We start from the raw sequence: 23,541 nt of genomic DNA on the forward strand, positions 1-23,541 counted from the left end.
CGAGCAGTTCATGCTTGAAAACCCACAAATATCGCTGAGTTAAAGTAGTTCCACATTGAAGAGTGGGCCAAAATTCCTCCACAGTGATGTGAGAGACCGATCAACAACTACAGGAAGTGTTTGGTTGCAGTCATTGCAGCTAAAGGTGGCACAATAAGTTATTGAGTGTAAGGGGGAATTACTTTTTCACACAGGGGAATTGGGTGTTGCATTAACATTGGGTGTTAATTAAATAAATAAAATAAGCATTCATTTATTTTGTTATTTGTAAACTCAGGTTCCCTTTATCTAATATAAGGTTTTGGTTTAAGATCTGATAACATTCAGTATCACAAATATGCAAAAAATTGAAAATCAGAAAGGTGGCAAATGCTTTTTCACAGCACTGTATAATATACATATCTGTCTCAATTACCTGCACATCCAAATAACAAATCAACTCGGTACTGGCACCCCATGTATACAGCCAAGTTATCGTTACTCATTGTGTATTTATTCCTTGTGTTATAATTGAGGTATTATTTTTTCATTTTCTCTGTGCATTCACTCCAGGTCTGAATCAACAGCAGTAACATTGGCTGAAGGTGATGCAGTAGAAGACAGTGAACAGGATGCTCCTACAGTACATGATCACACAATCCTATCAATCATAGTAAAACAGACTGTCTAATCCTCATACAGTCATCATGTCTGTCTGTCTTAACCAGGTGTGGGCTATTGAATCAGAGGATGAGGTAGTGACTGAGGGGGATGTTTTTCATAAGACCAGGGGTGAGCTTCTCTGGTACCAAGGGCATCTGGGTGTGGAACACAGCACCAACACACCTGATCAAACTAATGGCTGGGTTTAAGCAGGTGTATTAAATTAGAGCTGGGCTGAAACAAAAGCATGCCCACCCTGCTGCTCTCCTGGATCAGAATAGCTCACCCCACAGGTCTTATCAAAAGCACTCCCCTTCCTTCATTCTGGCATCCGCTAACTCAAAATCCCAACCCCTACCCACGCAACCAGTTACTGTAACTCAGACTAGGGATAAACTACCCATGGCACAGATCTAGGACCAGCTTACCCTCACTAAATCCTAACGTTAACCCTTAGGAAAGAAAACAAAACACGGATCAGTATCTCGGGCAACCTCATCCTACTCCTACTCCTCATTAATTCCCCTTCTATACCAATGCCTCATTCTCTTAAATCACATGTAGAAGAACAAACATGTGTGTGCTAATCCTGACATGTGTGTGTTCTGCTCATGAACAATACGTGTGTGAAGTGCTTATCGGAGTGACATATGTGAGTAAGTATGTGTAAGGACACCGTGTGTATGTGTGTGTGTGCCGGTGTGTACACCATCATGGGAGAGTGAGCATGTGTGAGAAAATCTATGGGTATATGTGAGGAATTTAAATCTTAAAAGGGGCAATCTGCAGTTCAAACAATAATAAAGGCATCCCATCACTGTTTCAGTAAACAGCTAAGGGATAGGGTTGGAGAAATGTAACCACTCTCAAATTCAAAGACCGAGCTATGGGCTCCCGAGTGGCGCAGCGGTCTAAGGCACTGCATGTCAGTGCTAGAGGCGTCACTACAGACTTTGGTTCGATTCCAGGCTGTATCACAACTGGCCATAGGGCAGCGCACAATTGGCCCAGCGTCGTCCGGGTTAGGGTTTGGCTGGGGTAGGCCGTCATTGTATATAATAATTTGTTCTTAACTGACTTGCCTAGTTAATTAAAGGTTACTTTTTTAAAATAAAAACATTTAAATGCAAGGACTAATCATTCATGATATCAAAATGATAATTTTGACCACATGGTGTTTGTTTACAATTACATTATTTAACAAAGAGTAAAACAAGTTCATAATTCTGGTTCTGATGGGGTATGACAGCTGAACTAAGCTCATGAGGCATTTATAAGTTATATTCTACAAGAATCTGTTACGTGTGCTGCCACTCCGGCCTCTAGGTCACCAGGCTGCTGATTATTGCGCACACCTGTAACCATCTTCCCGCGCACCAGCGCCTCATGACACTCACCTGGACTCCATCACCTCCTTGAATACCTGTCCTATTTATGTCACTCCCTTTGGTTCCTTCCCCAGGTGTCATTGTTTCTGTTTCAGTTTCATGTCTGTGTGTTGTTCGTGTGTTCTTGTTTTATATTATTTTTCATTCATTTATTAAATGATTTACTCCCTGAACTTGCTTCCCAACTCCCGGGGCACACGTTATAAAATCAATGGCTATATTTAATGAATTGAAAAGTCACAAAACACATGTAGCAATCACAGATTGTCACTGTAACTGAGATCTTGCTAATAGCTTGTGATGCTCAAATACTCCCATATAGATGTTAAAGAAAGCTGAGAAAACAGACTAAGAAAGACAGAGAAATTGATGGATTTAGGGCAGGATAGTAAGAGAGAAGCACAGAGAAAGAGAGCGTAAGTAAGAGGTATAAGTCTCCATCTCCACCTCGTCACAGTAGTTTTGCTGTTTATTTTCTTTCTCCCACTCAACCATCTCTTTCTCCCAGACTCCAGCCTTCTGTTGGCCAATCCACCTCCGATGAACCACTTTGTTTTACCCCCCCCCCCCCTTTCACCCCCTTCCCTCGTTCTGGCGGTGTTATTTCAACATGGTTGTATTGTACTCCTGCGGGAGGAGATATAGGGCAGTGAAGATAGAGAGATAAACAGAAGAAGAAAATAAGAGGGGGAGGAGGGTTGGGAGAGATGCATGGAAAAAGGTGATGATAGCTATATAACGAAGCAGACAGTGGAAGGTACAGGGAGGGGGAGTGGAAAGTATGGAGAAAGAAAATAAAATAAACGATAGACAGAGAGAGGGAGAGGGTGAGGTGAGCATTAGGGATATGATGAAGCAGAGAATGTGGGCGGCAGAGAGACACGGTTTCAGGGGAAACTGACTCAGTGATGCTGGTATGTCTTGACCATAGCAAATTAGTCTGTGTGTATGTGATTGAGTGAAAAATAAAGTAACAGAGACAGGATAGGGGATAGAGAAACTGTGAGGGGGCTAGAAGTGTGTACAGTCTCTAAAGTTGTGGTGAGGTGTGTGTCAAGATGTCACTCTGGGCAGCCTGGAACACAGTGGAACTGAGCCATCTCACCTTATCACAGGGTAAAACTAGCAACCTGACAGGTGAAAAATGGGCCTACAAAAAAACATTGCCCCTCGATGGTAGTCTTACTACTGCAATCACAGTTCATCCAGTGTGAGTGTGTGTGCGTAGGTGGTGGTCCTGATTTAAGACACTGAGGGCCCTTAGCCAAGTGGGATACATAGAGAGGAGAAACACCCTGCTGCTTTATCTGAATCACTGTCAACATTAATCTCTGTCTATCTCTCTCTGTCTCTTTCTCTCTCTCTCTGTCTGTCTCTCACTCACACACACACAATACTACAGCATCTGTGAGTGTCTTGTGTCTTTCTGTGAATATCTGTAGAGGGCAAATGGGTGCAGGGAGGAGGAGGGTATTTATATCCTGAGATCTGCCCCTTGAGGCAGAAGAACACTAAGTGAGGGGCAATGGAATGGAGGAGGGGGGTATGCCGTCACTCTCACAATAACGTCTTTATCCATCTACAGGAAGGCCTGAGGACAATATAATATAGTAGAACAACATGCAACAAGCTGCGGATTGCCATATATACAGATATGTATTGCATGACACCACTACTACTACTACAAGTAAAGTTACACTTCTCTCTGTTTGAAACACTTCTATTACCGTAACTGGACTGCTAATGATAATACTATTGATTCTACTAATATCAGGTGCAAAAATGAAACAGGTGCAAAGCAAACCCTTATTTCGAAAATAGAATGGCTTCCAAAAACCACAGGCAAATATCAGGAACTGTAAAGTTAATTCCTTAAGCTCAAACTAAACTGAACCTCAACCAAGCCACATAATCATAGCAAGCCAAAATACCTCTACAATTCTGAAAGAAATCTCTGTTCCAGATTCAACTGAAAGGACCACATTTCATAGCCACTTTTGACCTACACATTGCCCAGACTGACATGCATACGCACACGCACACACGCGCACACACACTCACACAAACAAACTCTTTCTCTATATTTCTTGCACACACACACACATTTATGCCAGATTCCAGAGAGTCTGAGCATCTTAATTTGAGTGAATATTTCCAGAAACAGACACTATCCTGTTTGTGGACAGAAGGATCGCTGAGTTCTCCCCAGCAAGCACCAGTCTGAACGGTGACATACTGGCCTTCATGCATGTGTGTCTGCATGTGTGTGTGTGAGCGTTGTGTGAGCGTGTGTGTGAGTGAGTGAGTGAGTGAGTGAGTGAGTGAGTGAGTGAGTGAGTGAGTGAGTGAGTGAGTGAGCGAGTGAATGGGAGTGACTGTGGGGTCTCAAATGTCAAGGTGGCCCTCTAATAAACAGGATTAATGAGTCAGACTGAATTACGTTAGAACCTTAGAACAGGAAGGCCGGAAGTGGAGAATGACAGAAAGAATGGAAGAAAGAGACAGAAAAATAAAGTTCAATCTGGAGAATGAGAGAGTGGGAAACAGAGGGGCAGAGAGAGAGGAGAGGTAAGAGAGAAATAATGATCAACGAACTGATAGCATACATGCAGAGAGAGAGGTTGAGAGAGTGAGAATAATAGGGGAGGTTTATAGCTCAGAAACAGATAGAGAAAGAGAGACAGAAATAGAGGACTCTAGAGAGATATGCCATGGAGGGACACTGAGCGGTTCCAAAGTCCAACAGAACAGTTAAAGCGGCAGTGCAGTCAAAAACTAGATTTTTCCTGTGTTTTATATATAATTCCACATTATGAGGTTGGAATAATACTGTGAAATTGTGAAAATTATGATAATGCACATTTAGTGTAAGATCGGTTTTAAAAGACTCAGCTTGTTTGGCTCAGTGGAGTTTTTGGATTTAGGTTAATAGACCAATAACAAAGAGTTAGCCCTCCTCTCTGCCAATAACAGCTAGTTACACATCTCTCCCATTCGGCTCCTCCAATTAGACCCCTTTCTCAGACCACTCCCAGACAGTCCTAGCAAAATTCTTGCATGATAAATTGCATTTAGTTATTTTTGTTTATTTTTGACCATTTTAATTGAAACAATCATAGTAATGTACTTTATTGTTACCCAGAAATGATTTGATATTTAGATAAAAATGGATGCAGTGGACCTTTAAAGTATTACTGCATTACCCTCAGCTTAAGGTACCTATGTATGGCCTATAAGAATGTCATGTAGGGGAGAGGGGAGAGGTGAGTGTGTGTGTTTGTGGTATGTATATATGTATGTATGTATGTATGTATGTATGTATGTATGTATGTATGTATGTATGTATGTATGTATGTATGTATGTATGTATGTATGTATGTATGTATGTATGTATGTATGTATGTATGTATGTATGTATGTATGTATGTATGTATGGGGTAAAAGAGGTTAGAGGGGGTCTATATGATCCTTAAGATTCCACCATCTTGCAGGAATGTAAACAAACCACTCACTATCAAACCAGACCATCCCTCCTCTGACACACACACATACACACTAACTTACTAATTTATTCCCAACAACTCTGATTACCTGTAGCGCACTATCTCTGTCTCAATACCTTGATGAGAAAACATATAGTTATAAATACATTAAGTGTTTAAAGGATCCAATGATAAGCACAACATGCAGTATTTGTGATAACTGTCATGATAAGTTATCTCCAAAATGAGTTCATAAATACCTGGTGAAAGGAACTCCATTAAACCTATAAACACACCATCATGAAACCTCTATTCAGTCATGCACTAAAGGTCGTTGACCCTGACCCTCTGTCAGGGGCTATAACCCTGTCCAATGTGACTTGGACCACACAGAAGGGTCGCATGAAAAGCCTTAGAGACGTGTCCATTGGTCCACTGGGTTGGCCTTGTTATTGTGGCTCCAGAACCAATCATCTGACTCCTGCCTTCATGTTTTGACCTCTGGATGAGGTGGACACCCAACTACATCAGAGGCAGACATCTTCTCTGATCTTCTGCCTCTTCTGAGACAGGCCACAGTTCAAAGGCCAAGATTGACTCTGACAGGGAGATATTTTAACTGCAGTTAGACACCCACTCACGCATGAACACACGTACAGACACACAAAGGTCAAATATGGGTTGCCTTTGTAACACTAATGAGCAGAGCATACAGAGGATCATGGAACCCCAAAAACACATTTGTGAATACCAACACTATAGTTAAAGATGTAAATACAGACAGAGCAGAGACACACACAGAAAACACACCCTGATTGGCAGACTCTTAACTGAGAGTAGTGGAATAGTGAGGAGGCTGCCCATCCAAAGTACTCTTATAATCTCCACCGGTGCAGCCAGAAGAGGACTGGCCACCTCTCAGAGCCTGGTTCTTCTCTAGGTTTCTTCATAAATTCCTGCCTTTCTAGAGTTTTTCCTAACCACTGTGCTTCTACATCTGCACTGCCTGCTCTTTGGAGTTTTAGGCTGGGTTTCTATATAAGCACTTGGTGACATCTGCTGATGTAAAAAGGGCTTTCTAAATAAATTTGATTGATTGATGAGTCATCCATATGGATCACTTTCCCTGTAGAATGTTACACTATCCACAGCATAATGTCAGATCACAAGTTCTGTGATCTACACATTTTGCAGTCTTTTGTTTTTGGTTCTAGGTTTTGCTCTCTGTTCTGTCTGTGCTCTGTTCTGTCTGTGGTGTGTCATAGTGCTTGGTCAGTAGGTTTTGGGGTTTTGGTTGTGAGTGATGTTTTCTGTCGGGTAGCCTTCTTTTTCTTGAAGGTTTTGTCAGTCAGATATGGACAATTCAACAGTAACAGTTGTATGGTTTGGTTAAATTTTCAATCGTTAGTTTTTGTTTGACATCAATTTTAAAGTCTCAACATCATTATTTTACCGTGGAATTGCCCATATGTGAACTATCTGTCCTGCTGTTGATCGGTGATCTGTCTGCCCTGTGCACTTTACTATCTGGAGAGGATTTCCCTCCCACTATCCTGCCAGCTTCACACCCTACTCTGGCCTAACATATGACAGAACGATAAACTCTTAACAGATGAAACCATAAAAGTTTGCTTTGATATCCCATACCTTCAAGGTGGTCTGGAGTGTATGGTCTGCACATGTCCCTTCTAAAAGCCTCTTTCTCTAAGATAAGAGTAGGTATCAAAGCAGGCAGTAAATCCTCCCGGGGGAAAAATGCTGTTCTTGGGGTTGACATTCTGTTATTCTAGTCGGTGGATCGACGTGTTTTTGTTTCTCTTTGCAATCCAAGTGGTCTGGCAGGGCTCTGTGTTCAAGCCATTAGCTCTTTGGAGCAGTTTGCCGCCCGTTACGATCCAGATTCGCAGTGGCACGCCCCCCTCTCTCCCTCGCTCAGCTGGATTCAACTGCGGCTGCTGTTGAAGTCCTGATGAGAAACAGGTGAATCTAGATTCTCCAACGGCCCCATACACCTACCATCTGCCTCGGGCCTTGGTTGGGCAACCTTTGTAAACACACTCACAAACACAACATGCGTGCCAGTTTGAGGACAGACCTCAGGCACACTTTCAAATGAGCAGGCTAAACACACAGAAGCACTAATGGGGTTTGTTGTGTGCCCATGAACGTGTTGCTTGTTCTTTCAACGTACACTAAACTATTTGAATAATCGTAGTCAACGTCCAGAATCGAGATCTCAATAATCCTCTTATTGCGTGTGTCCAAATTGAACCCTTCTCCTCTTTCCGATTGTAAATTGGGGATCTGGGTATGCCATGTAATTAAACATGAGTAGGTCGTCGTGAGGAGAATAGTCTGGTGTTGTAGCCTATCTGGTATCATCGCATCATTGGGAAGAGAGGCTCGTCTTTCCTACCCGTTCTTTCCATACGACAGGCTACAGAATTGACGATGCTGCCAATCTTCGCAACTGGTTTAGAATTTCCGCAGCAGCCTGTGTCCCCACGGTCACCGCCTGCTTTTTGTCTCTTTCACGGATTACCAACCATATAAAAACGACTGCATGCAGCAACCACATAAATATTTAAAGTTCGACCTTATTCATTCATATTGACAGGATATGGTATACATAGCGCACCATAGGCCAAAATGTATAATACATTTATAATAAAAACGCTATATGAATATGGTATATTTAAGCGCACAGGTCACATATGGATCATTCATAGCCTGCAGGCCTATCGCATCGTCTTCGTTCATACAGTTTTAATGTAGGCTATTCCCATACTCGCCATTCTTCATTCAAAACCTACCTGCGCTCATATGTCCTGTCCTCAGATATGACGTCGTCTGCATCCGATTATGACTCGGGCATATAGCAGCGGGCACGGATGCGTATCCACAGCCTCCGGTCTAGCGCTTCCACCTCTGGTGAGCCTCAAACTATCGGCTAAAATACGGAAAGTCAGTCTTCTGTCGATATTGACTTAGACTACCTCAGCCAGTTCTCTCTACGATAAACCAAACCAGCAGGAGCAAGCACGGGAACTCACGCCCCTTGCTCCATCTCCCTCCCTTCCCTCTCTCTCTCTGGCTCACATGCCGATCAACACGATTACCTCCAACCGCCCGAAGCGGTTACTATTACACAACTGATCTGCTCAAGCACCGAGACCCCGGGCCCACCAACAAATTAGCCGAGATTTAGATTCCAGCCTTACATGATGGGATGAATACGGACGTTTTTATTCCACTCATAGTCAGAATATTGATTTTCACTCTCTCCCCCCTTCTTGTGCGCTCTCTTCTTGTGCGCTCTCTCTCAAAGAAACGATAAAATGTCAAGTCTTTCTTTTGTTATCTTTCAACCTTTTTTTATTATTATTAATAATTACATTCTGTTTTTACGTATTTTATACTATCAGCATCTGGTAATGCGACTGTAACACTGCATGATGAGGGTGATAATATTGACAAGGTCTGATAAAATAGTTCTGAAGCCAGCTATTTAACCTCTAGGATTGTCAGATTCTGACCTTCAGTTCAGAGAGGTTGTTGCAGTAAATGAAGTAGTTATGAGCTGCTGCTGCCACCCCAGTAGTTAGGAAGTCATAAAACATCATGTGAAAGCTGGCTTGACACCTAACTGTTCCAGCTACAAGGAGAAAGGCTTGTTTGTATATGAAGAGAACCCCAACCTGAGGTAATGTCTAACTTCCAACTAAGGCAGGTTCAGAATGGTGCAGGCCAGGAGAGACAAAGGGGTTGGAACAAACTGCGTTCTCATAGTGAAACTCTACCCTCCTCCTCCCCTTTCTTTCAGTCATGGAGGGGAGAGAGGCAGGCAGGGCTGTTGGTATTTCCCTGTGCCAAGCTCTGCACCCTGGCTCCATGCCACCCTATCCCCCCCCCCCCACCCCCCAAACCTTCTGAGGATGGGTGTGTCCAGGTGATTCAGGGAGAGCCTAGGGACTGCTTAAAGGAGCAGGGGAGTTACAGATGACACACACACACACACTGTGTTTATCAGTGTTTATCTAAGCTGTCCATGGACTCTGTGTCAACAGTGTTCTATTCAGCGCAGGTTTTTTTAACAGTGATAAGAGTAGACCCTCACCCTTCCTCTAGTCCTCCAGGCTGAACTACATTATCTGTCCTGCTGCAACCCGGATACAAGGCCTGTGTACATGTATTATCCACAATGCCAGGCAGTGTTCCACTGCCACATAGACTGTAAACAAGCAACCCATACACACAATGCTGAAGACTTCAGAAGGAAGTCACAGATAATCAATTGACTCCCATGTCTAAGTGATGCTCTCTCTCTCTCTCTCTCTCTCTCTCTCTCTCTCTCTCTCTCTCTCTCTCTCTCTCACACACTACTGCTCCGAGAACAAGGACCTAAAATACCCTGTTTAGCTCTAAGGATTTTCCTAGGACCATTACATTAGTACTGAGCCAGCAACAGAGACAGAGAGGCTTGGGGTGAAGAGTGCAAATGACATTCAAAACGCAGAGAGACAGGAAACAAACAAACTCAGACAAATCCTCCATCAAGTCAAGCAGGTACAAAAGATTTCTCATAGCTTCACAGCTGCCCGGACAGACAAGGCAATCGCACGCATCATTTAGGCTGTTATAAAATACTTTGGAATAGTTACTATTTATTATATCCACAGAATTTTTTCTCTCCAATCAAACACAAGAGTTGCATTTATGAATGTGTCTGTGAGACAATGACTGTGTGTGTTTCTGCCTCTTTGTCTCTGTCTTTCATTGACCCTCAATTATGTTGACAGTGTGGAAGATAGAGACAGAGTCAGAAAAAGTTCAATGGAACTGAATTTCTGATAAGATTTCTGCAAGCAAGCTACTTGAAAGTGATGCTTACGTCTTTTCAGGTTGTAAATGTGTAGTATGAAAACTTGTGACCATGTACAGTATGTGTTTTAATGTATGATTTAATTTGAATGACTCCTACAGCCTGCAATGCATGTGCTTGCTACGCTATAGGAATGACCACAGCACATAAAGGCTACGCTTTAGGAATGACCACAGCACATAAAAGGCTACGCTTTAGGAATGACCACAGCACATAAAGGCTATGCTATAGGAATGACCACAGCACATAAAGGCTACGCTATAGGAATGACCACAGCACATAAAGGCTACGCTATAGGAATGACCACAGCACATAAAGGCTACGCTATAGGAATGACCACAGCACATAAAGGCTACGCTTTAGGACTGACCACAGCACATAAAGGCTACGCTATAGGAATGACCACAGCACATAAAAGGCTACGCTTTAGGAATGACCACAGCACGTAAAGGCTACGCTTTAGGAATGACCACAGCACATAAAGGAAACCCTTTAGGAATGACCACAGCACATAAAGGCTACGCTATAGGAATGACCACAGCACATAAAGGCTACGCAATAGGAATGACCACAGCACATAAAGGCTACGCTTTAAGAATGGCCACAGCACATAAAGGAAACCCTTTAGGAATGACCACAGCACATAAAGGCTACGCTATAGGAATGACCACAGCACATAAAGGCTACGCTATAGGAATGACCACAGCACATAAAGGCTACACTATAGGAATGACCACAGCACATAAAGGAAACCCTATAGGAATGACCACAGCACATAAAGGAAACCCTATAGGAATGACCACAGCACATAAAGGAAACCCTATATGAATGACCACAGCACATAAAGGCTACGCTATAGGAATGACCACAGGAATGTGTATAGTGTGAATGGGAGAATGTGTTGCTGTGTGTTTAGCATATGACCGGGGAATTACCCAGCTACGTTCCCTGGCTAACAAGATTACAGTAATCTGGTCCTATCACTGGGCCTGTTTCAGCTGACAGCCTAAAATCACCCAAAAGGCCCCAATGAGTCACCAGCCCAACACAGGAGTCCATCTGCCTGCCTGTGCGATATATGAGAGAATATCTACACTGAGTGTGAAACATTTTAAGGACACCTGGGCTTTCCATTACATAGACTGACCAGGTGAATGCAGGTGAAAGCTATGATCGCTTATTGATGTCGTATGTTAAATCCACTTCAAATCAGTGTAGATGAAGGGGAGGAGACAGGTTAAAGAAGGATTTTAAAGCCTTGAAACAATTGAGACATGGATTGTGTATGTGCGCAATTCAGAGGGTGAATGGGCAAGGCAAAAATATTTAAGTGCCTTTGAATGAGGTATGGCAGTAGGTGCCAGGCGCACCGGTTTGTGTCAAGAACTGCAAAGCTGCTGGGTTTTTCATGCTCAACAGTTTCCCTTGTGTATCAAGAATGGCCCACCACCCAAAGTGTCCATGTGTCTCACATGGAAATGTATATCAGAGAGAGAGAGAGAGAAAGAAAGAGAGAGAGAGAGAGAGAGAGAAAGAGGGAGAGAGAGAGAGAGAGAGAGGGAGAATGATTGACAGAGAACGAGAGGACCACTGGGAGAGACAGAAGGATAACCTAAGCCATATTATAGACACAGGGAGAGATAGAGAACATGACAGACAGATAGTTAGAGGGGTACAGTACATGCTTCAGGAGGTCTAGAAACAAACATGGTTTGCTTTCCAGCACACTTGAAGCCATAAGTGTTCTTTGTGAAATGTCCTTGAGCTGAGAGAGGGAGTTTGTCGGTCTGAAAACACAGAGACAAACAGTCACACAGAAATTCACAGCCTCATGTTAGCAAACATACCAGTAGTCAGACACAAACAGTCAGGCAGGCAGTAGATCACATACCTTCCTGGAACAATGAGGTAGATGCATACCATTAGGACTTCTAGACTGAAACCCAATGGAAAACACGCTGTCCTGCCAGGAAGCCAAACACATCTACCTCTAAATCAGAACAGATCTTTCCATCCAAAAAAAAGGCACGTAAATAACACTGCAGTAGCAGGATAAAAGCAATCAGATTAAGACCCATATTAATTTCATTGACGTGATAAATCCTTGCCTATTAGCCCTAGCTCAGGCTTCTCATATGCTAATGTATAACCACAGAGGAGTCAGTGGGGAGCTTAGCACCAAAATACCTCCACTGGCTCCGGCCTCTCTCTGGTTGTCTAGACACTCAGGGATAATCCCCCACTCTGGGCCCCGAAAAGAGAGCTCTGTATAGGGGTCGCTCTCCCTCAGTCTCCCCCTCTCCCTCCACCAGCATTGGGTTTCGTCAGATCTGGAAGGACAAGAGGGGTGTACCCCATTCCAGTCTCTGTACAGTATGATACTATACACATCTCAGTGTCTATTTAACAGAGGAAAAAACTAATATTGCAGCTGTTATTGTTTAATAGAATAACTATCATGTGTCTTGTATTATTAGACAGAGGGGAGAGGAACAGTAGGAGACAGACAGACCATGTTTGGTGTATGTGAAGGGAAGAGAGAGAGGGAAGAACAGAGCACATGTGTGTCGGAGAGAGAAAGTTGTGAAGAGGCAGATGTTCCATTGGCTTTCATGCTGTCTTTCCATTTAAGAAGAACACCAAAGCCATAACAATGAGAGCAACATGGAGGCATACTCATACAGATAAATCAACACACATACATTTCTAGCATAACTAAGACACTCGGTCTCTCTCTCACGCATTCAAGTACATGTGTGTGTGTGTGTGTGTGTACACACGCATGTACTTGAATGCGTGAGAGAGAGACCTCATGGAGGCATACTCATACAGATAAATCAACACACATTTCTAGCATAACTAAGATACTCGGTCTCTCTTAGTTATGCTAGAAATGTGTGTTGATTTATCTGTATGAGTATGCCTCCATGTTGCTCTCATTGTTATGACACACACACACACACACACACACACATGCCATACTCTTTCTCTGTAACACATCTCCACACACACAACCTCCTCTCACAAACCTCACATGTTTCTGCGCAGGGAGGCAAACACACCCCTACTGCTGCACATCTGGCAGGGGACACAAGCCCCTCTTTGTGCTGGGGATCTGGGAGTGTGCCCCCTGGTGGCTGAGGAGAGTAACACAACCGCTTCAGGGGACCAGCATCTTCTCCTTTCAGCATACACACTATAGACAGTCAAGACACACACTGGGACATATCACTTACGCAACATACAGGGTTGTAGGGCTATTTTGGTCATAGCGAGCAAATGTGTTTGTGTTCACGTTGCAGATATCGCCTATTTAGTCGACCTACGTCAATCCCCCCTTTTCTCCTCTATCCATCCCGCTGTTTTTTCCCTCGCGTTCTTCCACTCCTATTTATATCTGTGTGCTCTCTCTCTCTCTCTGTGCCCTAAAGCTGGACCCCGGCTCCTGCCCAACTCAACTAGACTGGAGATGAAAGCTGACTCACTCACACATTAACACACACATGGCTGCACACACCCCTTATACACACATACACACCACACACACACACACACCCCTTATATACACACACACCCTTTATACACACACACACCACAAACACCGCTTATACACACACACCACAAACACCCTTTACACACACACACACACACCACAAACACCCCCAATACACACATCGCTTACACACGCACGCACGCACGCACACACACACACACACACACACACACACACACACACACACACACACACACACACACACACACACACACACACACACACACACACACACACACACACACACACACACACACACACACACAAAGAACCTATGGATGCAGACATACATACATATGCAAGTACACATACATGAATGTATGCTTACATAAGTAGCTTAGGCTACCCATTAATGAGCACACATATCCATTCAGTATAGATGACGAATGTTATGTACTTTAATTACAGTGTCTTGATCTATGAATGTCTTGATTTTTGAGTGACACACTCAAATCCATACACTCTAGCCAGGTCTGTTTGTGCTGTAGCTAACTGCAAATGGTCTGACAACAAACATGACAGAGGAGTTGGCTAAAAAAAAGATCTACGTTACATACAGGTTATATTACAGTCAAACTCTCCCAGTGACTCCCATATAGCCCACTATCCTAGACACCAGTGACAGCCCAGAGTGACATATACACACTTATAGCTCATAGCACTGAGGGCAGATAACTGCAATCCCAACTATAAACAGACATGCTGACGCACCTGACTAATGCCTATAGATACATGTACAGACACCATGGCATTTCATAGCTGGCCGGATATACTGCTTATTTTGGACAGACTCACAGATATGCACAGTAAACATATAGAATCGTCAAGAGAGATGGAGTGTGTATTGCACCAGTAATGGACAACATTTTTGGACATACGAACCTGCACACGTCAACACCGCTAAATGCATTGGCACATAGGCTACCCTGAGGGCCATTGACTACTTAATATCAGCTCAGCAAACAATGAAGTATGAAGTAGAATCATCTTTTAACAGTGACTGACCTGGAAAAATCACATGATACTATGATGCAGAATCTTCCCATATCTTATTGCCATCTAGAGGCCACCTCTGACGCTCTGCACCTTTTCTGTCTGGGTCATAGAGAATAATAGGGATATAATATATGTCCAATTTATCCAACTAGAGTCCTCTAACCCTATGGTCTAAGCATACTACACTGATGGAAAGACAAATATAGGGGATCAAAGGAGTGGGATTATCCACAAATAGGTTTATTCAAAATGTGTGCATAATCTCCAAACAACACTGACAAAGGAAAGTAGTCCAAAACCTGTTAATTTCAGTATAAAAATGAACTGTTACAGAGTCTGTGTAGTGGTCCATTAATCTAGAAAAGATAAGATAAACACACGGTTTCTATGTTTGTAGTTCATATGTAGAGACGGCAGTGGGAAATGACACATACCTATAGAGCTTCATTCAGACAGAAATCGCAGTCAAATTAAACACCAGCCTTCAGTTTAGAGCTGAACATAAATGTATGACAGATAATGTGAGAAGTCTGGTTCAGAGTGAACTCTCTTTTATAATGTGTATCACATTTATAGCTCTGTCTTACATCATTCTACAAAGTGATCAGGAACAATCTCCACTGACAGCGACCTTGGTTTGCAGTTAATCATGTCATGAACCTGAAGAGAACAGGTAAAACAGTCAGACTCATAGCCTAGTTGCTCCAGAGAAGTGTGCAAAGAATGACATTACATTCAGGTTAGCTTCCTGAAATAACATAAATCATCAACACATAACTTCTACTGACCTCACTCCACCTCCTCCTTCACAGACATATTCACCTCTCTATTACACATTTTGTGAATTTTCTTGTTTATTCCCTCTCCCTCCACCTTTATCTTGACCTTCTCCTCCTCCTCCTGTTTCAGAGAGTGTGTTTCTTTCAGCTTCTGGAACTTCTTCAGGTCGGAACAGAACAACACCTGAGAGAGTGACAGTCAAGCTCCATTGACATCAATGCATGATTTATTGAAAGTTACCGGTGTCTCAAGTTGGATGGATAGATTAGAGAAAGAGAGTGAGAGAGAGCAGAGAGAGGAAGTGAACAGATGAGTGGATGGATTCTGACCACCAGTTATTTTTCTCACCGAGTGTGCCCAACCAGCATAAGGACCCCACAGCTGCCTGAAGAAGTCCCCTGTGCAGAAACAAAATCAGTCAATTAGTGATTGGTAATATTCAGAAGGACACTGTTAAAGCCTGTTAAACACATCCTTGTACCGTGAATCCTCACCTATTTGACGGTGGACCTTGTCTGTGAGGCTCTTCTGCCCGTTGCCCGCCACACAACTGTAGTCTCGTTTTGCGATTTGCCACACGTGTGTATCCACAGGCACAACACAAGCCTTTTCCAGAGACATCAGACACACACAGTCTGCCACCTACAAGGGGAACCCAGGTAACACTTTCTATGCTTGTGAATAATACATGTGTAGTCAACCTGGCCTCAGAGCATTTAGTATTATTCTGTACGTAAATCCGAGACACTTCATTTAGTATGATACGTTAAGTTTCGTATGGATTGTATTCATTTGTGGATGTGAATCAGTCATTTCGTATATGTTACAAATTACAAACAATATTATGTTACAAATTTGCAAAACAGACAATATGTTGTGAATTTGGAAAATGTATGGTATGTTACGAATTCTAGCTAGGTGGTTAGCGTCAGCGAGCTGGCTAAAGTTAGCTAGGCTAAGGGTTATGGTTAAGTTTAAGAGTTAGGGTTAAGGTTAGGGGAAGGTTTAGCTAACATGCTGTGTACTGTCGGTGCAAATTAGCTAAAAAGTAGTAAGCTGTTGAAAAGTTGCTAATTAGATCAAATTCTAGAGTTGTCCGTGATCAGATTCAAACTTGAAATCTTTGGGTTGCTAGACGTTCACTATACATCCACCCCTACCAACCACCCTAAGTAACTATCCGTCTTATGTAACCATACCAGACGTAACATATCATACAAATTTGAGTGTCCCGGATTTAGTTTTACTATGTTATGCCTACATTTACTATGTTATGCACCCTTAATTGTCCTGAAGGGTTGAGGCATACCTTGGGGCCTACCCCGGGCAGGGTGCGCAGTGCGTCACGTGCCTGCAGGTAGGGGGCACTGCGGAGCCCCTGGAGCCAATGGGGCCCACCGTGAGAGTCCAGGATCTGTCTTGCACTCTGCTGCATGAACCTGGCCCTGTACCCAAACCCCAGGTCCCTCAGACAAGCCTCCACACTGTTGTCTGTCAATCATATCATAGGACATGTCAGAGCCCAAAACATTTGAAAAAACAAAGGATTTGAAAGAGAGAGATAGACAGATGTCAGACAATCAGACAGAGTAGTGTTGGTGGTAGTGGAGGTGGAACCTGCGAGTGCATGCAGGGAGGGGAAGTCGTGGTAGCTGGTCTGGTCCAGCTGACACAGAGGGGTGCCCAAGGACTGGCACAGCCTCTCCACCATGCCCTGGATACGAGAGATGTGGTTGTTAGAGGTGCAGATGAAGGAGAACAGGCACTCTGTGGGGTCCTGACGCAGCATACGCACACCTGGGGAAGAGACAGAACACACACACTGTAAAGTATGAAACGCACATGCACGCACACACACAAGAGACATAATAGATACACAGTATTACAAACACAAACCAACTTACCTGTGAAGATCTTGGCAATGCTGTTAAAGTGTGGGTCGGCTGCTCCCCAATCTCTGTACAGATCCCCCAGCTTCACCTTCAGCTGGAAATAATCATTCAGCAGCTCTTCCTCATTCCTGTCTGGGGTCACAGCCACTGGCTCCCCCTCTTCTTCCTCCTTCACCTCTATCACTCCCTTGGATCTTTTCCCTGACCCCTTTGACCCCTGGAGCAAGGAACCTGCCCTCCGCTTCCTCCCATCCCCTCCTATGGTGTTGGGGCTATTGTATGTGTGGTACCATAGTGTGTCGTCTGTCTGGGTGAGAGTCCACACTCGTCCCCCCATCACTCCGGTCCAGTGGCCATCCCCTGTCTCTCGCCAGCTGGCAGGGAAAATGGGGAGGGACGACAGAGGGTTAGGATAAATGGTTTGAGAGGTAGTGAGTGAATTAGAGATCATTTCAATACTTGCTAATGCCTTTGGCAGAGCCCTGGGTCATGTAAGACGTGGCCTGCCATTGCTCTATAGAATCAGCGAAGCAGTGGTCAAAGGAACTCACCGGAAGCTCTGTCCGCAGCCTAGTGTGAGGTCCAAACGGAGCTCTGATCGTGAGCAGGCCAGGGAGCGCCATGACTTGGTCCCCGCCGACAGCAATGAATGCTGAGACATAGTGCTGGATCACTCACCACATACTATAGTATCAGAGATATCTGATGAGATGAACAGTGGAGTATATCTGATGAGATGGATAGTGGAGGCAATGAACTCTTCGAAATAAGGGTTCTTCGCCTGTTCCCATAGGAGAACAATTCTCCTATGGGGACAGCTGAAGAACCCCTTTAGGTCATAGATGGCACCTTTTTTTCTAAGAGTGTATCAACAAAATAAAATAAAATGTTATTTGTCACACTTTGTAAACAACAAACTAACAGTGAAAGGCTTACTCACAGGCCCTTCCAAACAATGCAGAGAAAAAGGAGAAATAATAGAATAAGGATAAGGATAATATGGCTATATACACGGGGTATCAGTATAGTTAAACAGTTAACCAATAGCTACCTGGACTAAATATTTAGCAGTTTTATGGATTGGGGGTAGAAGTTGTTCAGGGTTCTGTTGGTTCTAGACTTGGTGCATCGGTATCGGTTGTCGTGCGGTAGCAGAGAGAACAGTCTGTGACTTCCTCATCCTCTGACACCGCCTGGTATAGAGGTCCTGGATGGCAGGGAGCTCAGCCCCAGTGATGTACTGGGCCATACGCACTACTCTCTGTAGCTCCTTGTGGTCCAATGCCAAGCAGCTGCAATACCAAGTGGTGATGCAGCCAGTCAAGATGCTCTCGATAGTGCAGCTGTAGAACTTTGAGGATCTAAAAGTCCATGCCGAATCTTTTTAGCCTCCTGAGGGGGAAGAGGATTTGTCATGCCTTCTTTACAACTGTGTTGGTGTGTGTGGAACCATGATAATTCCTTAGTGATGTGGACACCGAGGAACTTGAAGCTCTCGAACCCGCTCCACTACAGATGAGTCGATGTGGATGGAGCCGCTCAACCCTCCGTTTCCTGTAGTCCACGATCAGCTCCTTTGTCTTGCTGACAGTGAGGGAGAGGTTGTTGTCCTGGCACCACACTGCCAGGTCACTGACCTCCTCCCTATAGGCTGTCTCATTGTCAGTGGTGATCAAGCCAACCAACGTTTGTTGTCAGCAAACTTAATGAACGTGCGTGGCCACGCAGTCATGGGTGAACAGGGAGTACAGGAGGGGACTAAGCATGCACCCTTGCAGGGCCCCCATGTTGAGGGTTAGCATGGCGGATGTGTGTTGCCTACCATCACCACTGGCCACTAGGGGCGCCGCCTCTGGATGTACATTTTCTTGTTTGCTTATGGCCCTATACAGCTCATTGAGTGCGGTCTTACTGCCAGCTTTGGTTTGTGGTGGTAAATAGAAAGCTACAAAAACTATAGATGAAAACTCTTGGTAAATAGTGTGGTTTGCAGCTTATCATGAGGTATTCTAAAGTGAGTAAAACCTCAAGACTTCCATAACATTAGAGATTGCGCACCAGCTGTTGTTAACAAAGGGACACACACCTCCCCCTTAACTGAAGCTGCCATTCAGTCTTGACGATGCATAGAAAAAACAGCTAGGTGTGTCCATGTCCTGATTCAGCCACAACTCCCTACAGTCCTTCAGGTCTTGTTAATAGGATAGTCTTGAACTGAGATCGTCAGTTGGTGCTCTAGTGATTGTGGCTACGTTCGCCAATATAATGGATGGCAGAGGCTAATTATTTACTCACCGACATAGTCTTGTCACAAAGAGAAATCACAAGAGAACCATCTTTGACTCAATGCATACAAAGTGCACACCACCATCATCAGTTTTTCATACAATAAAAACAGTGGAGATAAGATCAGAATTAATCTTGGATTGTTAGTCAATTAGTCAATTACTGCACCCACACTGCTCACACGCGCCAACGAGCATCTGTGTTGCCAAGGGCTAAACTATAAGTCTTTCCCATTTCTGACGCAGATTGCGCTGCAAGTTCTGCCTCTCCCATCTCATCATTGGTTTATAGAAGCAGGTACCCACTTGCCATCTCCTCATTGGTTATACCCACGTGGGTGATTGAAAGACAAACTGTTTTACCGGTCGTCGTGGTAATACTATGAATGTTTAGATGCCAATCACCATATAAGTTCAAAGATGAAAAAGCCTGGAAGGCGGAGAGATGACTAGAAACAATTTGGTTGACCGTTTTATGTGTGGATTAATTGTCGAGTAGAGGACCATTTCAGGTAAAATAACAACTCAATGTTTATATCCCAGGACAAATGAACTAGCATGTGCAAGCTAGCTAGCTAAATTGACATACATGTATGATGCTTTTCGACCTGTCCCCAAACTAATGTAATTGGTTCAGAGTTTGTTTTGATATTTTAACCTGCGTGTCATTGATCGCGTTTGGTGTGGGGGGGACAAAATAAATGTATACACAATGGCGCACCCACGCAGCCAGTTTGGGTTCCGTGTAAGAATGAATCTGTCAGTAACGTTAGCCAGCAAAAAAAAATTTTCACCAGTTCAGCCAGTTGAGAACAAGTTCTCATTTACAACTGCAACCTGGCCAAGATAAAGAAAAGCAGTGCGACACAAACAACAACACAGTGTTACACATGGAATAAATAAACGTACCGTCAATAATACAATAGAAAAAATCTATATACAGTATGTGCAAATGAGGCAAGATTAAGTAGGTAAGGCAATAAAGTTGTATGGCATTGAAGCTCGTCTGGAGGTTAGTTAACACAGTGTCCAAGGAAGGGACAGAAGTATACAGAATGGTGTCGTCTTCGTAGAGGTGGATCAGAGAATCACCAGCAGCAAGAGCGACATCATTGATGAATACAGAGAAAAGAGTCGGCCCGAGAATTGAACCCTGTGGCACCCCCATAGAGACTGCAAGAGGTCCAGACAACAGGCCCTCCAATTTGACACACTGAACTCCTTCTGAGTAGTTGGTGAACCAGGCGAGGCAGTCATTTGAGAAACCAAGGCTGTTGAGTCTGCCGATAAGAATGTGGTGATTGACAGAGTCGAAAGCCTTGGCCAGGTCGATGAAGACGGCTGCACAGTATTGTCTCTTATCAATAGCAGTTAAGATATTGTTTAGGACCTTGAGCGTGGCTGAGGTGCACCCATGAGCAGCTCGGAAACCAGATTGCATAGCGGAGAAGGTACGTTGGGATTCGAAATGGTCGGTGATCTGTTTGTTAACTTGGCTTTCGAAGACCTTAGAAAGGCAGGGTAGGATAGAGTGTCTCCACCTTTGAAGAGGGGGATGACCGCGGCAGCTTTCCAATCTTTGGGGATCTCAGACGATACGAAAGAGGTTGAACAGGCTAGTAATAGGGGTTGCAACAATAGCAGCGGATAATTTTAGAAAGAGAGGGTCCAGATTGTCTAGCCCAGCTGATTTGTAGGGGTCCAGATTTTGCAACTCTTTCAGAACATCAGCTATCTGGATTTGGGTGAAGGAGAAATGGGGGAAGCTTGGGCAAGTTGCTGTGGGGGGTGCAGGGCTGTTGACTGGGGTAGGGGTAGCCAGGTGGAAAGCATGGCCAGCCATAGAGAAATGCTTATTGAAATTCTTAATTATCATGGATTTATCGGTGGTGACAGTGTTTCCTAGCCTCGGTGCAGTGGGCAGCTGGGAGGAGGTGCTCTTATTCTCCATGGACTTTACATCCCAGAACTTTTGGGAGTTTGTGCTACAGGATGCACATTTCTGTTAGAAAAAAGCTAGCCTTTGCTTTCCTAACTGCCTGTGTATACTGGTTCCTAACTTCCATGAAAAGTTGCGTATCGCGGGGGCTATTCGATGCTTATGCGGTACGCCACAGGATGTTTTTGTGCTGGTCAAGGGCAGTCAGGTCTGGAGTGAACATTTTTTGAATGGGGCATGCTTATTTAAGATGAGGAAAGCCCTTTTAAAGAATAACCAGGCATCCTCTACTGACGAAATGAGGTCAATATCCTTCCAGGATACCTGGGCCAGGTCGATTAGAAAGGCCTGCTCGCTGAAGTGTTTTAGGGAGCGTTTGACAGTGATGAGGAATGGTAGTTTGACCGCAGACCCATTACGGACACAGGCAATTAGGCCGTGATCGCTGAGATCCTGGTTGAAGACAGCAGAGGTGTATTTAGAGGGCAAGTTGGTCAGAATGATGTCTATGAGGGTGTCTGTGTTTACGGATTTGAGGTTGTACCTGGTAGGTTCATTGATAATTTGTGTGAGATTGAGGGCGTCTAGCTTAGATTGTTGGACGGCCGGGGTGTTAAGCATGTCCCAGTTTAGTTCACCTAACAGTACGAGCTCTGAAGATAGATGGGTGGCAATCAATTCACATATGGTGTCCAGGGCACAGCTTGGGGCTGAAGGTGGTCTATAACAAGTACAACGGTGAGAGACTTGTTTCTGGAAAGGTGTATTTTTAGAAGTAGAAGCTTGAATTGTTTGGGCACAGACCTGGATAGTATGACAGAGCTCTGCAGGCTATCTCTGCAGTAGATTGCAACTCAGCCCCTTTGGCAGTTCTATCTTGTCGGGAAATGTTATAGTAGGGACGAAAATTTCAGGATTTTTGGTGGCCTTCCTAAACCAGGTTTCAGACATGGCTAGGACATCCGGTTTGGCAGAGTGTGCTAAAGCAGTGAATAAAATAAACTTAGGGAGGAGGCTTCGTTGCCTAACGTTACCTGTCTAGCAACTTGTGTAATAACAATGATAGCTAACGTTAGTGGAATAACGTATTGTAATGAAACAGACAGGGAGCAGGCCTTGAACCCTCGACCTTCTAGCCCGAAGTCCAGCGCGCTATCGACTGTGCCCCAAAAGCATGCTCGTGCGGCAGAGTCGATATCTGCGCTTATAAACCCAGGGTCGTTACAGTATACTGATTACTTCGGCTCTTGCTCTGGTAATAACTAGTTACGTTAGTAGTTAGCTAGCTAGTCTACAGGCTACTAATTAGGTTAGCTCCACATGCTGAGTCACCTCAAAATCATAGTAGAGTAGCTAACATATTACGCAAATCTATGTTAAAACCAGCTTGTCATTACAAGAATTTATAGCTTCTTACTTTGAGAGCAGATGTTTACACGTATCTTCACTCCCTGGATGTGTGTGGGCCTATAATGACTTTCCCGGTGTTTGACTCTTGATAATGGAAAATAAAGATTACGCGGAGTGACTCTTTGACTAACATACTATATTTGTCACTACGTTCTTACATTAACAGCCAATTTGACTTCCTAGTTAATATTTCTAACATTATTTTGCGTATTAATGATTTTTCAGGAATTACTCAAACTTTTCATTTCATTCGTCTACTGTCTGATGCAACCAACCAACACATTTGTGAAAC

The 23,541-nt window shown here is 43.9% G+C and overlaps 2 protein-coding genes across 6 annotated transcripts in view; both read right to left on the reverse strand.

Moving 5' to 3' along the window:
• The window catches only part of LOC109869037 (proline-rich transmembrane protein 3), a 29,730-nt gene extending 21,116 nt beyond the window's left edge, over positions 1 to 8,614 (reverse strand). The window contains exon 1 of one of the 2 annotated variants that reach the window (XM_020458858.2): positions 8,326 to 8,614. The gene's annotated coding sequence lies outside the window, so the exon portion shown is untranslated. Of the gene's footprint in view, positions 1 to 7,159; positions 8,019 to 8,325 lie in introns of those variants that run through there. The other variant, XM_031803893.1, reaches the window with a different exon arrangement.
• A 5,709-nt stretch (positions 8,615 to 14,323) lies between these two features.
• ogg1 (8-oxoguanine DNA glycosylase) lies at positions 14,324 to 23,535 on the reverse strand. Of its 4 annotated transcripts, none has more exons than XM_020459100.2 (9): positions 23,257 to 23,535; positions 18,167 to 18,299; positions 17,628 to 17,989; positions 17,341 to 17,520; positions 17,033 to 17,214; positions 16,218 to 16,365; positions 16,072 to 16,121; positions 15,766 to 15,906; positions 14,324 to 15,603 (listed from the first exon to the last, which is right to left on the reverse strand). In XM_020459100.2, exons 2-9 carry the CDS (start codon positions 18,274 to 18,276, stop codon positions 15,532 to 15,534), a joined length of 1,245 nt encoding a protein of 414 aa, XP_020314689.1. In that variant the 5' UTR covers positions 18,277 to 18,299; positions 23,257 to 23,535; the 3' UTR covers positions 14,324 to 15,531. The 4 variants fall into 4 exon arrangements, with proteins under 4 accessions (XP_020314689.1, XP_020314687.1, XP_020314688.1 ...); XM_020459098.2 differs by having other exon boundaries at positions 18,167 to 18,317; XM_020459099.2 differs by having other exon boundaries at positions 18,167 to 18,343.
• Positions 23,536 to 23,541: the final 6 nt, after the last annotated feature.

The sequence above is a fragment of the Oncorhynchus kisutch genome, linkage group LG24, assembly GCF_002021735.2.
Source record: "Oncorhynchus kisutch isolate 150728-3 linkage group LG24, Okis_V2, whole genome shotgun sequence".
Classification (NCBI taxonomy): Eukaryota; Metazoa; Chordata; class Actinopteri; order Salmoniformes; family Salmonidae; genus Oncorhynchus; species Oncorhynchus kisutch.